Source organism: Dermochelys coriacea, chromosome 22, assembly GCF_009764565.3.
Source record: "Dermochelys coriacea isolate rDerCor1 chromosome 22, rDerCor1.pri.v4, whole genome shotgun sequence".
Classification (NCBI taxonomy): domain Eukaryota; kingdom Metazoa; phylum Chordata; order Testudines; family Dermochelyidae; genus Dermochelys; species Dermochelys coriacea.
The window spans coordinates 5,200,359-5,220,706 of record NC_050089.1 but is presented as its reverse complement, the minus strand read 5'-3'; the positions used below and the strand labels follow the sequence as shown (position 1 = coordinate 5,220,706).

The window sequence follows — 20,348 nt, the reverse complement described above, 5'->3', positions numbered from 1 at the left end:
CATTGGTCCCAAGATATTAGAGAGACAAGGTGGGTGAGGTAATATTTTTTACTGTACCAACTTCTTGTCTCTTTCACCAACAGAAGTTGGTCCAATGAAAGATTTTACTTCATCCCCTTCTAAATGCTGACAGATCTGAACAGTTTGAACGGAAAAGGAGAATTAAGCAGGCAAAATTACAAGAATCATACTGAGAGTTATTTTGAGAATGAGTGGGATGGAGTGTAGTGTAGAGTTCTGGGTATAGGACAGGGAGCCAGGAACTCTCATGTCCCAATCTCATTTCTCATAGCAACTCTTTCTTTGGCTTTGGGCAAATCACTTTAACACATACTTTGGGGTCTCCACCTATAATATGGGATGACAGTACTCACCTACCTCCCAGGGGTGTTATGAGGAACAATTAGTTAATGCCTGTAAAGCATTTGAAGATTAGTCAGCCCTAAGTATAAAGAGTGACCAACCCTTCATTGTATATTGTCTCTACTCCTTCACCCACTACTTCTTTTCTTGTGGGCAGAAAGATTAGCATTGCTTCTCAGTGCAGGTGGATACAAAGAGATGTTTGTTTTAATGTTGTGCGTCTAGATGCAACAGTGATGAGTACACTGTAAGTTATTAAAATAAATGTCATAGAAGATGGCATGCTGAGTTTGTCCACTGTCTGGGTCTCTGTCTAGCCTGCTTCCTGAGTCAACCTCCTTTAGCACCTGCATGGTACTAATTGCCCAATACCTTGGTGTTGGTTCAGTTTTGCAACCTCATAAATGTCACTGTTAAGATGGTCTTGTTTCATGTCAGTGTTGTGATGGTAAAACTTCCTCAGTCTGTCTAAGGTACTTATAGGACAGTTACCACCATGTATCTGAGTACCTCACAATCTTCATCCTCTCCACACCTCTGGGAGGTAGGAAAGTTTTTTTATCCCCAGTTTACACATGAGGAACTGAGGCCCAGAGAGGCTAAGTGATATGCTCAAGATCACACAGGAAATCTTTGGCAAAGCAAGAACTTGAACCCAGGTCTCTCAACCCCTAAACACTGGGCCATCCTGTCACTCATGTCCTTTCTCTGGATGTAGCCTAGTCTAACATTTACAAGCTTCCCGTACTGCTACCACTTGCATGGCATCCCCTGAGAGGAATACAGCCCAGGCCCAAGGAGGGAGGAGCTATACCGCGCTGTCCCAACAAACACCAGGCTGCCTTCAAAATTAAAACTAAGAAGATTCTGTTTCCCCTCGAACAAAGGGAAGAATTCTACAAAGGCTGAAAGAGCCATTGAAACTCCAGAGCCTGAGTCAACTCCCAACAAAGTAAATGGAAAGAATCCCATTGCTGGTTTGGGGTCTTAGGACTGGAAACAGACTGGTAGGTTCCATCTAGTTCCTCTCCAACACCAAGGCTGGCTGACTCCCTACTGCATGTTCTTCAGATCCCTTTGAAAGATCTCAGTGGGAGGGGGCTCCCTTCACTGCCCTTAGAAGTCTATCCCACAAGGCACAAGGAATCCCACAAGCTCTTTGGGGGAGGAGCTGTCTTTTTGCTCTGTGTTTGAACAGCGCCTTGCACAATGGGGTCCTGGCCATGACTGGGGCTCCTCTGAATCATCATAATTGTAAAAAGGGAGCAGATCTCAGTGTCAGGATGGTTTCCACCTTGGTTTTTAGGCTATATTTTCTTTTCTACTAGTTTCCTCCCTGCACTGCCAGTGGGGCCCCACCCGGTTCTGTACCAGGACAAAGGACCATCCTTTGCCTTGGCACCCTTCAGCTATCTGTGGGTGGTTATGATGATTCCCTATAGTTGTTGGTCAGCCAAAGGAAGGAAATAAAAGTTGGCTTGAAAAAAAACCCAACAGAGTAGAGAGAAAAGAAACCGAAAGAAAAAGAGAATGAAGTGGACAAGAGAAGACAAGTTAAAGGCCCACTAGCCACCTCCTCTTGGGTTCATGGAGCTCTTCCTAAGTCCTGCGCAGATGCGCTGGGTGTGAGAACATGTCCCTGCCCCTCCCAATCCGCCAGAGCGCTCACCAAGGATAAACCAGAATTTAGCCCATTGTGAGGCATTTTACCTTTTCTTTTTATCACTTTCCTACTTAACCATCCTTAACCTGCTTAGAGATGCATGAGAGGAAGCCTTCTGCCGTGGTTAGAGCACTGGATTGGCAGGCAAGAGATCTGGGATCGTTCCTGGCCTTGACATAGGGTGAGACACTTCACCTTTCTGTGCCTTACTTTTCTCCTCTGAACAATGGGGCTCACATGCCCTAACTCATATGGCACATGAGGCGGTACAATTTGCAGAGCGCTTCAAGAACCTCGGATGGAAGAAATGCTACCCAGCACCTTGCAGCTGCAGATCTCAAAGTACTTCACGAAAGGAGGCTCAACCCCCATTTTACAGATGGGGAAACTGGGGCAAAGCCACTTGGCCAGGGTCATGGGCAGAGCCAAGAACAGTACCCAGGTCTTCTGACTGCCAGTCTGGTGCCTGATTCCCTACAGCTCACTGTCTGGGTGGTATGGGTATCAATAAGATTATTTTTATTAGCTCATTAGCTCTTACCTATATGGCTCCAAGATGGCCCTGCTATACCATGGGAAGTAATAATGCTAGTATACATTAAATAGCTAGGACAATAGTTCTCAGCCTTTTCCATCACCAGGATCCCTGCTCATCTAGTGAGGATTCCTCTCCCACTTGACAACATGGGAAAGGGTCTCTTGAACCATAGCTCCCCGCCACATGAACCCTAGAGCCCATGAGCTGGGACAACAGAGAAGAGAATCGGAGCGGGATAATCCTTGGGTCAATGACAACATGGCCAAAATGGAACGGCAAACCTGTTCCTTTAAGTTGGCTCATGCTGGGACGTAACTGGGAGTTTTGGAATGAAACATATTCCTCCCACAAAGCCCCCGCTGACTGTCACCGCAGGAAACGCCTGCCAATCCCGGCCTGACAGTGGTGCAGCAGGCAGAAGATAGAGTGTGTTAGTCAGACCCCAGTAGTGGCAGAACAATGAGTGGAATTTCCTCTTTCTGTCCAGTGAGAGTGTTTGTCACGCGGCAGATAAAGTCCCAGGGCAGGGAAGAAAGGTTATCAGGAGACACGCTGGGTACAATGCCACTCGGGAGGGAGTCCATAGGAAATCTATTTCGGGGTCTGTCACTCCATTGCCATTAAAAGAAAGTTCAGTTAGGAGGACAAAAATAAATGTAATCTCGCAGAGCCAGATGGAGCCCCTGACCCAGTGCTGGAAAACAAAGCTCTGTCTCTTTTCAGTCAGTGCTTTTGTTGCCACGGTCCATACGCTCCTCTAAAGCCCTTTACAGACATAAATGGATCTTCAAAATACTCCTTCTCCCCACCAGTGAGACAGGGAAAAAGCATTATCCCCATTCCACAGAGGAGAAAATTGAAGCACAGTGAGGCTATCAGACTTACTACTTTGCCAACATTTTCTTGCCATTGCTAGCAGTGCTTTAGCTCCACTGTCTGGCTGTGATGGTCTCTGACCACTTGCCATCTCCTCCTTCTTCCACCTCCCCACATTAGCAGGCCTAGGCTGGCTACTTCTGACCAGGTGCCCTGACGGTTTCCCTCTTCCATACACCTCTTGCCTCCTCTGCAAATGTTCCTCCTCAGTCCTGAGGTGACAAGTCTCCACTTTATGCCCCCTGCTACTTCAGTCTAGGGACCCTCAATGCCAGGACAGCCGCTGGCACTGAGTTGCTCCTAACAATGTGGAGATTTCACTGGACAATACTGTGCCAAGAGTGAGAATGTTTTAGGGGCCAAGCTATCACTGCTGAGGTGGAGGAATCTGCCCCAAGGAAGTTTATATTTGGAATAAGTTCTCTGCAGCACGGGAGAGAGCAGAGAACCCTCCCCTTTCAATGGAGCCAAGCAGGGCAAATCAGGAGAGGCTGGAAATGAAACATCTTGACTTCCTCAAACCTCCCCTCACAAAGTTCAACAGCTCACTCAAGCCCCTGCTTTTCTGGGTCCATGCATCCCACACATGCTCTGCATTTCACAGGCAAATCGACTGCATTATTCTATTATTATATCCTACCGCAGGAGACAGGCAGGGGGCCTCTGAGGCCGCATAGCGATGCTAGTGGAATGAAGGGATCTGTTCAATTGTGTTGTGTTCCCAGCGGCCAGGAGGTGGCACCCGTCACCTCCACATAACAAAGCCAGTTCCTAAGTGGATAGTTGCCCTAAACTCAGAAAAACCTAGCAGCATGGACACAGCAGTGCGTAAAGCATCAAGCAAGAATTTATTGGGACTGCTCCTTATTTTATTACATAAAGTTGAATGCATTTAGTGACTCTTTTCTGGCACGAGCCAGGCAGGCTGGGTATATTTCGCTCCTTCACAGAGGCATCGCAGCTTAAATCATTGAGATGAATGCAGAGGTGCCGTGTAAGTGGGGCACTGCTAACCACGTATCTGCAACTGCCTCTAAGCAGCCTTCAGGGAGTTTCAAACTGGCAGGGCAGTTTAGTACCTAGAGCACTGCACTGGGTGTGGGGAAGCCTCTGATCTGTTTCCAGCTCCTCTGATGAATTGTTTTGTGGCCTTGGGCAAGTCCCAACCCTTTGCCTCAGTTTCCCCAGCTGATACTAGATGATACCATCCATGCCTCAGTTTCCCCAGCTGTAGAAGAGCAATAAAGCTGCTTACTCACCTTGTAAAGAGCATTGATATCTATGGATGAAAAACACTATATGCCGCTCAGTACCTCAGTTTCCCCAGCTGATACTTTGTAAAGCGCTCAGAGATAGATTGAAGAAAAGCACCAAACAACAGCTAGTGTTATTATTACCATGTATTGATATTGCCGTAGTGCCCAGACGCTCCAGCCAAATTGAGGCCCCCATAGTGCTAGCATGGATTTGATGCACAGTCCAGCCTGTATCTGGTGTGCTGAATTGCTGCAGAAGCTGACACAAAAATACACAACATTTGTGCGCCATTATAATCTCATCCCTCTCCCTGGGTTTACACCTGAATTACACCAGTGCAAGTGAGAGCAGACTCAGGCCCACAGATTCCCCATATTTCTACAGAAGAAAGAGAATATAGTAGATAACCCGGCATCGCAAACTGACCCCGCGCTGCTCTGCATTGCAGCTGCCAAGAAGTGCAGTGCCATGTGTGACATGCTATGTGCATTAGTTAAGGAGCTTGTCTGCAGAGAATTTGTATGTAACCATACACTTCAGCTTATGGTCAGCACAGAAGTGAGTAAGTGAGTGCTAAAGAGTGCTAGGGTATCTGGGGTAGATGGGTGGATGCTAGAGGGTGCTGGAGTATCAGGGGAGATGAGAGGGTGCTGGGATATCTGGGGTGGGTGCTAGAGGGTGCTGGGATATGAGGTGTGGGTGGGTGCTACAGGGTGCTCGTTGGGAGGTAGCTCACTGGGGGGCTGTGTAAGGGGGAGCTGAGAGTGGGAAGCAGCTGGGGGTGTCTGGCCAGGAGCTGCCAGCTGGGGTATTTCTGTGGGTGGGGATGCCCAGCCAGTGAGGGGGGGGTGGGGTGGGGCTTACATTGGGCCTCTCTCATTTTTGTTCCCAGCGCTGCTGCTGCCCCTGCTCTTCCCCAGGCAGGATCCAGCATAGCAGATGAGCTACCTGGTGTCTGGCACAAAAGGTGCTGCATCATCCCCCCATGGCTGAGAGGAGAGAGGAGCAGCTGCAGGCTCGGCCCCACAGCCCAGGCGAGAAGTGGGCATGGGTACCAGGGAGTGACTGAACACATGCGTGTCACTCCAGGCAACTGGAAGCACAGCTGGGCTGCGTACATAGGGCACCAGAAAACTAAGTCCTGCATTTACCTGGCATGCTAGCTGGGGAGAGGCTGCTGACCCTCCTGGCCCTGTGAAGTATGACGCCATATCCCAGAAGAGGATGGTTAATCTAGATATGACATTTAAAGCTCACCAGAGTTTGTTATGGTGATCTCTGCTGTAGCCACTTCAGATACCAGAGTGATGGGGACCAAATAAGTCGACAGGTAGCTGTAAACCCATTGTGGATGCAGGGCAGACTCTTAGGGCCAAAGGCGGTGCCATTTCCTCTGGTGTTGCATTGCTGGCTTTGAGAGCATTATTCCAGCTTTACACCAACACTGCTCAGATCAGAATGTGGCCCCGTGCACACAGCCAGCTCTAGTATTGCCAACCTCAAGTATTTAAATATCACATTCGGCCCCCTCCAAAATCATGATATTCTACCAAATAACAAATGTGTGTGGGGTAGGAGTGAGAGGATGCGTCTGTCTATTTGCCTGCTGGGGTTTGAGCCTTTAGGGTTTGCCTTTTCTAATTTTTGCTCCACAACCAGAAGGGCTAGACACTTACTGCAGCAGAAGAGACTCTGCTGCCCTGCATGCAGTTCTCTGCAGCAGCAGGAAGACTGAAAGGGGAGCCAGGACAGGATTCTGCAGTTCTGGGGGGAGTGGTCGGGATTAATGAAAAGTTAATGAAAAGCCAAAGAAAATAACAAATCTAGGGCCTCTCTCATTTTTGTTCCCAGCGCTGCTGCTGCCCCTGCTCTTCCCCAGGCAGGATCCAGCATAGCGGATGAGCTACCTGGTGTCTGGCAAAAAAGGTGCTGCATCATCCCCCCCATGGCTGAGAGGAGAGAGGAGCAGCTGCAGGCTCGGCCCCACAGCCCAGGCGAGAAGTGGGCATGGGTACCAGGGAGTGACTGAACACATGCGTGTCACTTGAGATGCCAGGCAACTGAAAGCATGGCTGGGCTGCGTACATAGGGCACCAGGAAACTAAGTCCTGCATTTAGCCCTGCTCCTGGGGAAGCAGCCGCAGCCCCCTGGGGAAATATGGCTTTGCACCCCAAATGCTTGAGTGTGTTCCTCCTCTCCCAGCACCTGCATTTTAATTTAGGAAACACAGGGGTCCATCCAGTGTGCTCTGCCTCCCCATCAGCTTAGCGGTCCCTATTATGCCTGTCTCCTAACCTCCTGTTTTCTTCCCATGCAGATAATGTGCAGAGGCATAAAGCAGGTCTTAGAAACCTCCCTTCACTCCCACCAACCCCATCCAATAAGAGACTCGGCTCCTCCTTTGTGCTGGCAAATATTTACATTGCTTTCAAGCAGACGCCCTGTCTCAAACACACCTGGTTGGCATCAACACCACCTATAATCTACTGTTCTGCAGGCCAGCCATGTAGCGCCTTGTCAAGGATGTTTAAATGCAGCCAATTCACTAGGCTTGAGGCTGAGACAAACAGCTGGTAGGAAGGCTTGGAAGGGCACAGCATGAACAGAGAGTAGGAGGTGAAGTAACAAGGGGAAATCAGTGAAGAGAAGGTCATTTCTATTTGATTTTTCTCTAGTGGGTTTCGTGCTAGTTAAAGGTGCCAGCTTGACAGCCCTGGATTTATCCAAACAGCAGCTGTGGTTCCAATTAATGTCAAATGCAGTAATGCCTCATGTGATGTAGGAGCTCATGTGATGTAGGACAGGGGTGGGCAAACTTTGTGGCCTGAGAGCCACATCGGGGTTGCAAAACTATATGGATGGCCGGGTAGGGAAGGCTGTGCCTCCCCAAACAGCCTGGCCCCTGCCCTCTATCCGACCCCTCCCACTTCCCGCCCCTTACTGCACCCCCCAGGACTCTACCCCCTATCCAACCTCCTCTTCTCCCTGTCTCCTGACTGCCCCGACCCCTATCCACACCCCTGACAGGCCCACCGGGACTCCCACGCCTATCCAACCCCCCACTCCCATTCCCCCTCCCTTGACCGCCCTCCCCCCAAACTTCCGCCCCATCCAACTGCCCCCTGCTCCCCGTCTGCCCCTGGGGACCCTCCACTCCCCACCCCCTTACCATGCCAGAGCCAGCCACGGCTCCCGCGCTGCCCCGCAGGAGCAGTGGGCCAGAGCGCTGAGGCTACAGGGGAGGGGGGGACAGCAGGGGAGGGGCTGGGGGCAGCCTCCCCAGCCGGGAGCTCAGGGGCCAGGCAGGACGGTCCCGCAGGCCGGATGTGGCCCGTGGGCTGTAGTTTCCCACCTCTGTGCTAGGATCTGGGTTGAGGCCTACCAAATTCATTCCATGTAGGCCATTCACAATTAGGGCTGGCTGGAAACCAGAATTCCATTTTTGGGAAAAATTATGACGAGGTTTCAAAACAGAGACCTTTCTCTGCTTTTTCACAATTTTTTTTGAAAGAGGCCAGCGGCCAGGGCACTTACCAGATGAATGGTCCAAACCACTAGGCCAGGTCTTACTCCACTTTTGATGGGAAAGTGCATTCTGTGCATTCAAAGCGATTTGTTTCCACAAAAAGTTTCTGCTTCGACGAAACATTTTCAAACAGAAAAATGTTTGGTTGAAAAATTCCCAACCAGCGCTATTAAAAATGCTATTTCATTGCAACAAATCGGCATGCACAGCCCACTGCTCAGAAGCAACCCTACGATAATAATGCCACAAATAATACCCCAGCTCCTTTAGGTGATCTTCCTAGACTCTGCTCTTCTGGTCAACAGCAGAAGGCTGCATCCATGGTTTTGGTGCAAACCTTGATATGGCCACAGCAACAGCCCCACTTGAATATAAAAAATTATGGGAAGTTTCATCAGATAATGGTCCAGCTTCAGGGTAAAAGTTTGCAAAAAAGGAACTCAGAATTGCATATTTCCTGCAGTCAGTGTTCCAATGAGATCGCATCAAGCCTGAAGGAGTCTCAGAGCCCTTTGCTAGTCAAGGGTATGATAGACATTTATTATTTCCTTTCCCTTCTAGTCCTTACTAATGTAAAAACAAAAAGGTGTTAAGACAGGAAAATTCCTCTGCATTTAAATAAGATTAAAAGTCTGTCACAGCTGTCAGAAAATTCAGTGTCACGGCTGAAATGGATCTCTTAAGCCCATAAAGATTTGACACTAGGCCTAGCATCCAGTCTCCAGTGGTGGTCAATGTTGTAGACTGCAGAAGAATGTGTGCCATTCACAGACCTACACAGAGAACACGCTACCAAAGCAGGTTTCTTCCTTTCCACATCTGCTAATCTGTTTATGTTTTGAAGATGAGGATCAGAGATAGTTGTACACCTAGACACCTGAAATGTGGTGTCTTTCACCTCAAGATTTGGCTCCAAAATACTCAGGCACATCTCAAATGAAAATTAAGGCAGCCCTCATAATGACCCCAGCCCCATTTAATAATGGCTGATCCTGCATCTCTTATATCAATGGTTTTCAACCTTTCCAGACTACTGTACCCCTTTCAGGAGTCTGATTTGTCTTGCGTACCCCCAAGTTTCACCTCACTTAAAATCTACTTGCCTACAAAATCAGACATAAAAATACAAAAGTGTCCCAGCACACTATTACTGACAAATTGCTTCCTTTCTCATTTTTACCACATAATTATAAAATAAATCAATTGGAATATAAATATTGTACTTACATTTCAGTGTAGAGTATATAGAGAAGTATAAACAAGTCATTGTCTGTATGAAATTTTAGTTTGTACTGACTTTGCTAGTGCTTTTTATGTAGCCTGCTGTAAGACTAGGCAAATATCTAGAAAAGTTGATGTAGCGCCTGGAAGACCCCTGCAACGTACCCCTGGCTGTGAACCATTGTCTTATATGTCTTAATACCTAGGCAAAAAGGGGGAGGTAAAAAGTCAGTTTCCAGGTCTTGTATGTAACCCTTCTGCCAGGTGCTGTCAGCAGCAAAAGAGGCCAGGTTCAATTTTCTAGGGGTTCCTTCGGAAAATCTAAACAATAGCAGCTCGATCCCCAGCCCAGAAACCTGGGTCACTATGTATACCACCCTGGGCACCCTTGATAGGCAATACTTCCCCGCTCATAAGCACTGACTCCTGGGGTTTACAACAAAGAGAACTTATTAGAAGGGATGACAGAATGCACTTGGGAAAGCCAGCAATTAATCAATTAAGACTTTCTATGAGGTAAAACTCTCTCTCCTCTAGGGTGTCTTAACGATAATCCCAACCTAGCCCTCCTCTTGCCATTGTGAGTGGCTGCCGCGCTCCGGCCACTGCCTTCTGCCCCACCTCCCCACTCGCCGTCTGTTGTCCGGGGTTGCTGCGGTCCAAGGACCCTGGCAGGTTGGTGCTCTGGGCTGTTGCAGAGACTTCGCCTTCCGACCCAGCTGATGTGATTTGGGCTCTGATTGCTGAGTAGGGAGGCCCCCAGCAGAGACCCTAAGCTACACGGCAGCTCTCTGGGTGTTCTGCCCCACCACCTCAGCCTGCCACAAAATTGCTTCAGCCCACTGCCTTGAAACTGTGTTACTGCGGCCGTTTCATGAGTCATCAGCAGGATCTGGGACCCTGGACAAAGTCCTTCCCAGCAGAAATACACTCCTCACAAAAACTGGAATGTCATCCATCTCTCCCCAGGGCTGCCTAAGCTTCCTTACCCAACGGTGCCTCATTACTAGGTGACCCTTCACCTGCAGCCTGTATGGTGCAGATCTTTTCTCCTTCATTTCCCAACTGGGACAAGAGTATTTTATTGCCTCCAAAGCCTACATGCCAAAAGGTCCCAAATTGTCACATAACTGAAATGCAAATGAGGCCTGGCCCACTCAATCCCTAGGTCACCAACAGAGAGCTCCATCCCCAAGGGACCCTCGGCCCCTCTGGCATTCTCAAGCAGCTCAAGGCTGCTCTTTTCTGTAGTCACCAACAAGTGTCCCTAGTGAGCACTTTTTTTCTCTGTGGCCTCAGGGCACAGGGCTTTATATGTCCACTGAAGTCAGACTCTTAACACTACTTAACCCTAACCCTTAACACTGCCCTGTCCACACAAAAAATTCTCATTCACGAGTTGTAAACCATCCTTACTATAAAACTTTCTGACATAAGCCTGCTGTACCTCAGCTCCCATCTGCTCTTTTCTCCTCAGAAAAGCAACTGTGTAGAATTAGTACCATTAGACTCCATGTTTATATTCTCTCAATCACTCCTAGTGCAAATGTGCTCTGTTTACCCATTAAAAAATGGGTTTTCCTCAGAACTTCAATCCTGCAAACTCAGCCTGGGAGTCAAGATGAGCCACTAGTGACTTGTACGGCATCTCTAGTTATCAATTCCAAGATTTTGGAACCTGACCAATGATCTGAAGTGGTTCCATTTTGCAGCAGCCAACTTGAGACACATCCATTTCAAAAGGTTTAAGATGAAAACTGATGTTCCCCAAGCCACGACTCACTTTTGAACATCTTGGCCAAGGATTCTGCAGGGCAAATTTTGCCCTCGGTGGCACCTGTATACCCTTACTGCTCTGCAATTCTGCCCCAAATGACATGTGTGCAAACTCGTGGTCTTCACATTTTGCCAACACTGACACCTGTGAAAGCACATGCATGCCTCTGGAAACAACTTAGCAATTCATTGGTGGGGCACAGCCGGAATAGACCACAGCTCGCTCTACCATAGCTGTGTTTAACAAACAGTTAAACAAGGAAACACTTACGTTTGTAACTAAAATCAGCAGGTCCAGTGGAATACACCCAGGGAACAGATCTGTTGGGTAAGAAGGTGCCATTTTTAGAGTCACTGTTCAGAGTGAAGCTTCATTAATCAAGCACGTTAAGATTATTGGAATGGAGACTTGCTTGTGACAGGTTGTGTGTGGAGGGGGGAAATACACTGAGATTCTCTATTAATAATTTGTTAAAACCCCCCAAAGGTTGGATAATAAGAGGTAAGTCTATACCCTCAATTACGACTGTAACGCAGGGAACCAGCATAGACTAAAGCAATAGGGAAGCCATTAGAGAAGTGTATTCTAGTGATTGAAGCACTGGACTAGAACTCAGGACACCTGAGTTCTTCTGCTGGCCTGCTGGGTAACATTGGGCAAGTCACTGCACTTCCCTGTACCTCAGTCTCCCTATTTGTAAGATGGGGATAATGAATGATAATTGCCTCTTTTGTCAAGCACTTTGAAATCTATTGATGAATAGTGGTATACAAAGTGTAAGTATTATTTAGTTTGCTCTTATTTTTTTTCTCTGAATTGAAAATAAATATAGTTTAGACTTAAAGTTTATGGTTTTGCTGTGAGCTTGGGGAAAAAAGTATAACAATATGATGTCTTAGAGAAGAAAACACCCATTTATTTTCTCAATTTTTTTTACATCATAATCCTCATACAACAGTTGTCAGCATAACATTTAATACAATTTTTTTAAAAACCCCACAAAGATTACTTGCAAAATTATATATATTTTAATATCCAAAATACATTGCATATATATAGTAGCAAAAGCCCATTTCCATGGGGAAATTTTTTTAATAATTTTTAAAATTTTTTTGCGATTATTGCAGTAATGTTACCTATAACATTCCAAAAGCACTAATACCTAAACTGGTTAGCTTGATCTCTTTTCCCCCTTTTGTTAAATAATGGCATCAGTGCTTCTGTTTAAAGTTATGACCAAACTATAATGTTCTGTTTTAAGGTCCCAGTTCTGCAAACAAATACACGTGGACTAAACCTTGCACTGACACAGACATTCAGAGGTTATGTCTACACTAGATATTTTTGCTCCTGTTAAATGATTGCCAGTTAATTCCAAATTAGCTAATAAGCTTGTAAATACCAATCTAAGACCTCTATAAACATTTGTTCCAAGACCTTCATGTTTCTGTCCTTAAATGAACATTCCTGGATCATCAAGTCTAGCTTCGCAAATTAGAGATAGATGAAAATTTTGAAATGTTTGAAATGATGATGAAAATGTTCTGCAAAAGCTTTTCACACATTTTTTGTGCGTGGGGGAGGAATGTTTGCTGATTTTAATCCAGCTTGATAGAATTATCAAAATGTTTGAAAAACTCAGTTTTGATGGAAAATTGTTGTGAAAAATTTGGAAAACATTGATGCATTTTTTCAACTAGCTTGAATACAAACATGTTGGCTGACTTTGAGTTAATTAGCAATCAACGAACTCAAGCTAAAACAGGAGCACAAACCCTGTGCTTTAGACACTCCCAGTGAACTCCGATGTGTTCCACACTAGTATAGGAAAGAAATCTGCCTGGATCCAGTTGTGGGATCAGGGCTCTATTCCCACCAGATACGTAACATGTATCTTTTTTTCATTTTAATTTTTTTAGCAAAAGTACAAAGCTACAGCCCAAATGTACAGATTGAAAAGATGTACAAATTACATTTAAAAAAAACAAACAAAAAAACAAGACAAACAACAACATAAAAACCCACGAACAACTGATCTGATAGTAAAAATAACCTGCATTTGTGACTGAGGTCAACTCGTTTTATTTCATCTTTCTTTTAATATTGTGAGATATAGGGAAAAAATAACTCTGCATAACTTATACAGTAAGTAGCCTTCTGATTAGCTGACCCTTAGAATGACGGTCTGACAAACGCACAGCGTTCGTGAATCGGTAGCGCTTAGCGATCCCGTAAGCTTTGGCAGAGCTCTCCAGGATCTGCTGTCGTTTATTTCATTTTTGCTCTCAAGGAATGTCTGTGCTTGATGTTAGGTTACTTTCTTTTGTTCTGGTCTCAGATGTTTCTGGAGTTAATATACAGTCCAACACAAGTTGCACACTCTAGAAAGGTTCCTTCAATGCCCTTTACTTCTTTATATATATATAAAATTTCCAGTTGGGTGAAAAACCTCATTGGCCTTAATTAAAGCTAAGATTCCAGTTGCCATCCTCTGCAGCCCCAGGTCCTCACAACATAATATCTGAGTCTTCAATTCCCCCGCCCCCGAAACTGGAAACCTTCCCACCAAAAACACAAATGTAGTCCTAAGTCCCCGTTAAACAAACATAGCATTCTTCTAAGACCCACGGCTGGATCTATGTCTTGTTAAGAGCCTTCAGACTGCTAAAAAAAATTTTCTCTTGTCTTGTAAAAATTCAAATGCTGATAATCATTCCAGGTTGTGGTGAGCAATCTTCATGGACAATTTCTACAGAGGACATAAGACTTAGAACCAAAATAAAAACACAGAGTACTGGCCTGCAGAGGTATCCATCTCTCAGTTCAAGACAGAAGAGGCAAAATTACAAAAGAAAAAAAAGAGAAGGTTTGATCCAAGAATAACTAATATCCAGTTTTTAATTCCCCCCACCCAACAATGGCCACAAAATACCCAAAAATGGTCCAGAAAATCCCAGAAGTAAAGAGAGCATCCAACCAGATTGATAAAGGCCACTGAAGGTAAAAAAACATCTAGTAGTAGCTGCCCAAGTGCGATGGTACATGAGTGTTGGGATGACGCGGGACATTGGGATTTGGGTAGATGCTGCCCGTAGGGGAGGTCCAATAGGATGCTGCTGCTCCGAAGAAACTGGATGATGTGACAGGCATGGAGGAAGCATGGGGGGGCACAAAGTTCACCTTCTGTTGGTGGGCATGGTAAGAAGGCATATAGGAAAGATCTGATGGATACTTGTACATTGAAGACTCAGTTGGATGAGGCTGGAGAGCCTGGGCAATGCCATGGAAGTCAAATTTGTAGGCATACCTTTTGCCATGCACTTTGGTCATAATGTTCTTATCGTAGTAGTATCGGAGGGCTCGGCTCAGCTTGTCATAATTCATGTTGGGCTTGCTCTTGCGCTCTCCCCAGCGCCTGGCCACCTCGTCAGGGTCTGTCATCTTGAACTCCCCGTTGGTCCCCTCCCACGTGATGCAGTTGGCATTGGAACTGTCCGAGAGCAACTCAAGGAGGAACTGCCACAGCTGGATCTGCCCGCTCCCTACATGAAGTGAGCCAAAGAGAAAAGGAAATGACATTCCATTTCCTGCTTAAATGAAAGACAAAGCCAGGAAACAGAGGGACTATCTCTATCTTTGATGGGAAAGTTTCCTTCAAGCCTTACAAACTCTGGTGGAGGGCTGGCCCACCTATTCCCAGAAAGCAAGTCACTCAGCCTCTTCTTCCGTTTGAGATCAGAAAAGCTGATCAGAATGGTCCCCACTGGCATTAAAATCAACAAATCTACAAAGCATTCATAAATGGGCTTTTTATGAACATGGTCATTATTCAGAATTATTCACTAAATAGCTGACATAAACATATTTCAACCTCGCTTTGCTCACTATTTTCATAACTATTGCTGAAAATACCTGCAGTTCATAATTTGCCATGTGCGGCCTTGTGGCTGATCACTAAATCACAGTCTGATTTCTTCTCTCCGACTGGAGAACTCGTAGACTCTTTCAAGATGGCCGTACTAACACTTCCTGTAAGGTGGCTCATGAGAATCTGTTTTTTCATGAGCATTCAACACCTTATCCCTCTGTGAACAGAACACATGCTTGTGCAAATGTAACCCAAATTAATGCCAAGGTGGGTCTTTGTCCCCCTCTTGTGGCTGGGCCATGTAAAGAGGTTTACAAGATTGCAACAGCCTCAGTGCTAATCGACCTTGTCCGTTAGCTCAAGCAAGAGATGCTCATGCTCTTGCTCTTATTACCAGAGGTCTGTAGATGACTTGATCAGGGGGTCATTGTGTAAGCCTGCCTGCATTGAAAGCCTGCAAAGGGTGTCCACAGAGGCTAGCTAAGAGCTTTAAGTGATTTAGGTCTTCTACTCTGTGGCGTAGTAGTAAAGTTCCTGGGTTCAAATCTGGTTAGCTGCTTTGAGGGGGAGGGGTAAAATGCTTGTGGTGAGCAACTTCATGCGGTGACCAATACCGAAGAAATGACTTCATTGTTTGTATTCAAAGACTATTTGGAACTATCCACCTAGTTTTACTCTTGCATAGTCCTTGTACTATATCATTTGCCTACCCTTGCCTTATAATAGTGAAACGTCACTCCTGGGGAAGACAGTCAGCTCAAGAGCCTTCTTACTATTTAAGGCCCATGATGGGGGCTGCGCATGGAAGCTACCTATAGAACAGCCATGTGCAGGACCATGAAGAAATTCTCCACACCAGCTGCCATGACCAGCACAGAGGGAAGTGGTAAGGGCAGATGTGGGATCCACTCCTATTCAATCCAATGGCCCATATACTCTACACAAGCAGCAGAGAGACAAAAGCTACGATTCCAGCCCAGTCTGGAGCAGTGGCTCATGAGAGAGTTGGCCCTTTAAACAGGAGCTGGAATTTGTCTTTAAGATCGTGGTCTAGTGTCCCTAACTGAACTCACCTGGGTTGGCGAGGCGGCTGCTGGTGGGTCCCAGAATTTGATAGGGATCTAAACAAAGAGACAAGAAATCTTTTTTTTACTCTATTGCACAAAAAGAAACAAAGTACTTCTCTATTTTTCTTAACCAGAATGATCCAGATGTCCATTTTCCTTCCTTTTTTACATTGCTACTCCCCTCCTACAAATCAGTCCCATTGGCCTCTTATGTTGTTTAATGAACAGACACAAATTATTTAGGGAGGATTAAATAACGTAGCGGCTGCTATACTCTTTTCATAGAGTGTCCCACTTTTTAAGATCAAAATCCCCACTGGACACATGCCACAGCACCAGCTACAGCAGTTGGCTGCATGAAAACATAATGTCAGGCCAGCACAACATGATGGGATCTGAGCAAATACATTTGCTTTAATGTGAGCAGTTGGGCCACTTGCTTAAGTGTGCCTCATTTTCTAGTCAGGCTGATTATTTCCTCTTCTTGTGTGCAGGTGGGATTTTTCAAAAACACTCCACATTGGCTCAGATCTGCTCCCAATGAAGTCAATGGAAGATCGGTCCAACTCAGCTCTGACTAAAGTCAATGGGTGTTTTACTGCCGATGCTAACAGAAGCAGAATGAGGCTCATGCTGAATGCTTTTTAGAAATTCCATCATGCATTTATTAGGAATGAATCTTCCCCCTTTTCCAGGGGCCCCACTGTTGTAATCTCTCTACTTCCTTTCATTGTCCCTTGGATTTTGGTGTTGGCTCATGGCTGAATTTATACCTTAACAAAGAAAGCTACAAAGCAGCTGTGCAGAACACTGAGAAGGCATCATTTAGTTGGGAAACCCAACCCATTGGGAAACCCAAGCAAGAAGTATCACTGCTTGAAGCCTGACAGGACTTGATTCTCTTATTTATGGTGCTTTGATAGTGGTGTACCTCTGTCGACTTTGTTGGAGATGCTCCCAATTTATATTGGTGTAAGCAGCGATGAGCTGCCAGAAGCTGAAGAACCGGTTCCTTCAGTTGCTCGGGGTCTTCTGTGGCACTTTGGCGGCACGTCCTTCAGTCGCTCCGGGTCTTCGGCGGCACTGAAGGACCTGCTGCCGAAGTGCTGCCGAAGGCCCAGAGTGCCGCTGGGTGAGTAAAAATTCTCAGGGGAGCTTCCCCAGCTCAGAGCTCAGGTGGGACGGAAAGGACAGTCCCACAGGCCGCATGTGGCCCACAGGCCACAGTTTGCCCACCCCTTTAACAACCAGTTCTAAACTGGCTTCAAAATTTAACAACTGGTTCACGTGAACCGGTGTGAACCGGCTCCAGCTCACCACTGGGTGTAAGGGAGGTTAGAATCCAGCCCATAGACCCTTCACCATTGTGGCAGAAGCAGCTCCATTGACTAGCTGCTTCAGAATCCTTTACAATGCCTGCTGTGGGATATCAAAGGAGACACCAAAGCAGCTGACACTAAGGATTTTGGACCCTGCACATGACAAAGCTGATACAGGGACATCTCTTTTAAATGGGGGGAGGAGTGTCCATAAGCAGCCAGAAGAAAGTAGTTTTGGATAAGCCTTGTTGGTGGATGAGCAGAGCTGACCAAGTGTTTGAGCCCACTTAACTTGAGCCTAAGACTGTCCCTGCCTGAAGCATTACAATAAAAGGTTGGGAAATGAAATTATTTATGGGATACAGCCGAGCACACACTGGACACATTTACCTGGTTGGGGCCGTTGCTGTTCTGTATTCTTATTCACAGTTTGAGTCCCTGCTACCGGGGGACCTGTAATAACAGGAAAAGTGAGATCGTAGATGTACTGCAAGCAGACAAGAGGGAACAATTAGGAAACAAAATGGATACAATGTATACATGAACATGGCCAAGCCAGTGGAAATGGGCAGGAAACAGTTTTGTGGTCATATGGGAATTACTGAGTTTTCATACATATTTATTACCCTGAACAGGGATGAAAAGTCAAAATCACAATTTTCATCAATGGAAAAATTTTAAAGAATTTTGAATCAGGCCAAACTAAATGCTTCATTTTGACCACTTTGACCTTTTGAAATTCTTTTTTACTCTCAGTTAACTTAAATATCGAAACCAATGTTTGCTTCAAATTGAAAAATGGAATTTTTTGTTTCGAAAAGGGCAAAATGGGATGTCAACAATTTCTCAACTTTTTTCTGGAATGTTTTTTGAAACGGGAAATTTTCCAAATGAGCCTTTCCCATGAACAATTTTGGTTTTGGCAAATCAACATTTTCTGATAAAAAAAAATGTTTGGTCAAAAAAATTCCCGACCAGCACTACAAATCAGTTCAACCTTAGCCCTAGCATCTGCTCCATCCATTCAGATTATCACTTATAACAGAGAGAATCTATAAACCAAAGGATGGCCTTCCCATTCTGACTGAGCATTTTCCATAAAGCTCCTAAACAGAAAGTACTGATTTAGAGCCAAATTCTGCCAGCCTTACCCCAGCTGAGTAGTATCTTGCTCATGGACAACTTGTGGCCCAGGACATGTGACACCAGTGAAAGAAGAACAGAATATGCCCCAGTGACAGCCAGTTATACTAGCTAAGATAAAAATTGCATGGGCTAGCAATCCTCCTCCTTCAGGGCATAAACCTACTATTTGGGGGCAGCAGGAAATCTGGCCCCACCCCGTAGTATTGCAAAATTATATGCATTATGAAAATAATTAACAACTAGAATAATTTGCATGTCTATAGGATCTTCAATATGATGACTTCAATGTGCTTTACAAATATTAAGGACCAGAATCTGCTACTCTTTCTCATGCTGAGTGGCACCTTTCTCCTTTGAACAGTAGTAAGGGATTGGAGTATGGCCTTATTCATCATGATTAATGGTATCAGAATCTGGCCCAATGCAAAGATGGCTCTAATGAATTAAGTCTCACAAGGGACTGGAAGTTAATAAGGCCTGGATCCTCAGTCGTTCTGATGCCTGTAGAACATGCAAACCAAACCTAGCCCAACTCATGACCAGGTTCCGACCCTCTGCCTCAGAATTTGCCACCCCCAACATGGCTGCTTACTTTTGGTGAGGCTGGAGTTCATGTTATTGCCCCATCCGGCTCTTCTGACTGCGTCGTAGGAGGGATCTAATGACAAACGACAAGAAGGAAGGGGGAGGTGAGTCCAGACTGTCCAAGGAAGGTTAGAGAGGTGGCTAGTTGTGATTATTGCTTAAGAAATTTCACACACGCTATAGTTACTTTGTCTCCATGCCCTGGGTTATATATGCGTTTCAGCCACCTCTTATGTATTGTCCATTAGAGTGCAAGGGCCTTGGGGCAGGGCCTGCCATTTTTTGATCTGTCTGTACAGTGCCTAGCACAATGGGACTGTGACCTGTCTGACCTGTAGGCACTGCCAAAATATGAATGTTAAATAATAAGACATGGCATGGGACAAGTGGAGCTTTGGGAGACTTGGTTCAGGGTGTGGCTGGCAGAGGATGGGAGCAGGGGTGAGGCCTCCATCTACTCCTGGCACAGGTGGTGGTAGCATAGACTGGGCCTATGCTTGACTCCTGCATGGGGCACAAGTTGGCGATGGAAGGCAGGGAGGAAAACAAAACAGCTTAGTGCTCTCCACCCCATTTTGTACACCCGTGCTACTGTTAGGCACCATCTGGTCCCATGGGAATAGATGGGGTGGACTGAGGCTAAACGTAAACTGAACCCAACAAAATTTGAGTTCCCGTCTAGTCAAAATCTGCCTCTCAGCTACCTCCCACCCTCCCAAATATCTGTGCCTTCTTTCCATTTCAGAGCCCTTCCTCATCCTCCTGGCCCATCGCGAGGCAGCAATCAGGTGTGCCTTGCACAACCACCTGCTCCTCTGCCTCACTGCTTCTTCTGGCCCCCCTGTGATTGTGGGGTATGTATCCCAAGGAGCCTGCCTTAAGAGCTGGTAAATATCCAGGAAACAGAGGAACTGTTCATGGTCTAGGAGAGGTTGGATAGAAAGGAAAGTTCACAATGGAGATCATGAAAAACATCCTGATGGGGAGATGTACTGGGCTCCTAAGGGGAAGGGTGGAAGCCCATGCACTTTAACAGCTGGCCTGGGTAAAGCTTTGGAAAATCTAGGTCTCTGCAGGGAGATGTACTAGATGAGTTGGTAGAGTCGCTGCTATTAAAAAGAGTCAACATTTCCCAACACTT

General features: G+C 46.0%; 2 protein-coding genes across 10 annotated transcripts in view; both read right to left on the bottom strand.

Moving 5' to 3' along the window:
* Positions 1-8,819, bottom strand: part of KCNJ5 (potassium inwardly rectifying channel subfamily J member 5) — a 193,640-nt gene extending 184,821 nt beyond the window's left edge. The window contains exons 1-2 of the mRNA XM_043501047.1: positions 8,481-8,819; positions 8,233-8,293 (exon numbers count right to left, since the gene is read on the bottom strand). The gene's annotated coding sequence lies outside the window, so the exon portion shown is untranslated. The remainder of the gene's footprint in view (positions 1-8,232; positions 8,294-8,480) is intronic.
* Positions 8,820-12,117: 3,298 nt separating this feature from the next.
* Positions 12,118-20,348, bottom strand: part of FLI1 (Fli-1 proto-oncogene, ETS transcription factor) — a 114,475-nt gene continuing 106,244 nt past the window's right edge. For all 9 annotated transcript variants that reach the window (XM_043501042.1, XM_043501045.1, XM_038380739.2 and 6 more), the window contains 4 exons: positions 19,215-19,280; positions 17,867-17,929; positions 16,164-16,211; positions 12,118-14,764 (listed from right to left, as the gene is read on the bottom strand). In XM_043501042.1, the coding sequence (XP_043356977.1) occupies positions 14,235-14,764; positions 16,164-16,211; positions 17,867-17,929; positions 19,215-19,280 (707 nt within the window). In that variant the 3' untranslated portion in view covers positions 12,118-14,234. The remainder of the gene's footprint in view (positions 14,765-16,163; positions 16,212-17,866; positions 17,930-19,214; positions 19,281-20,348) is intronic.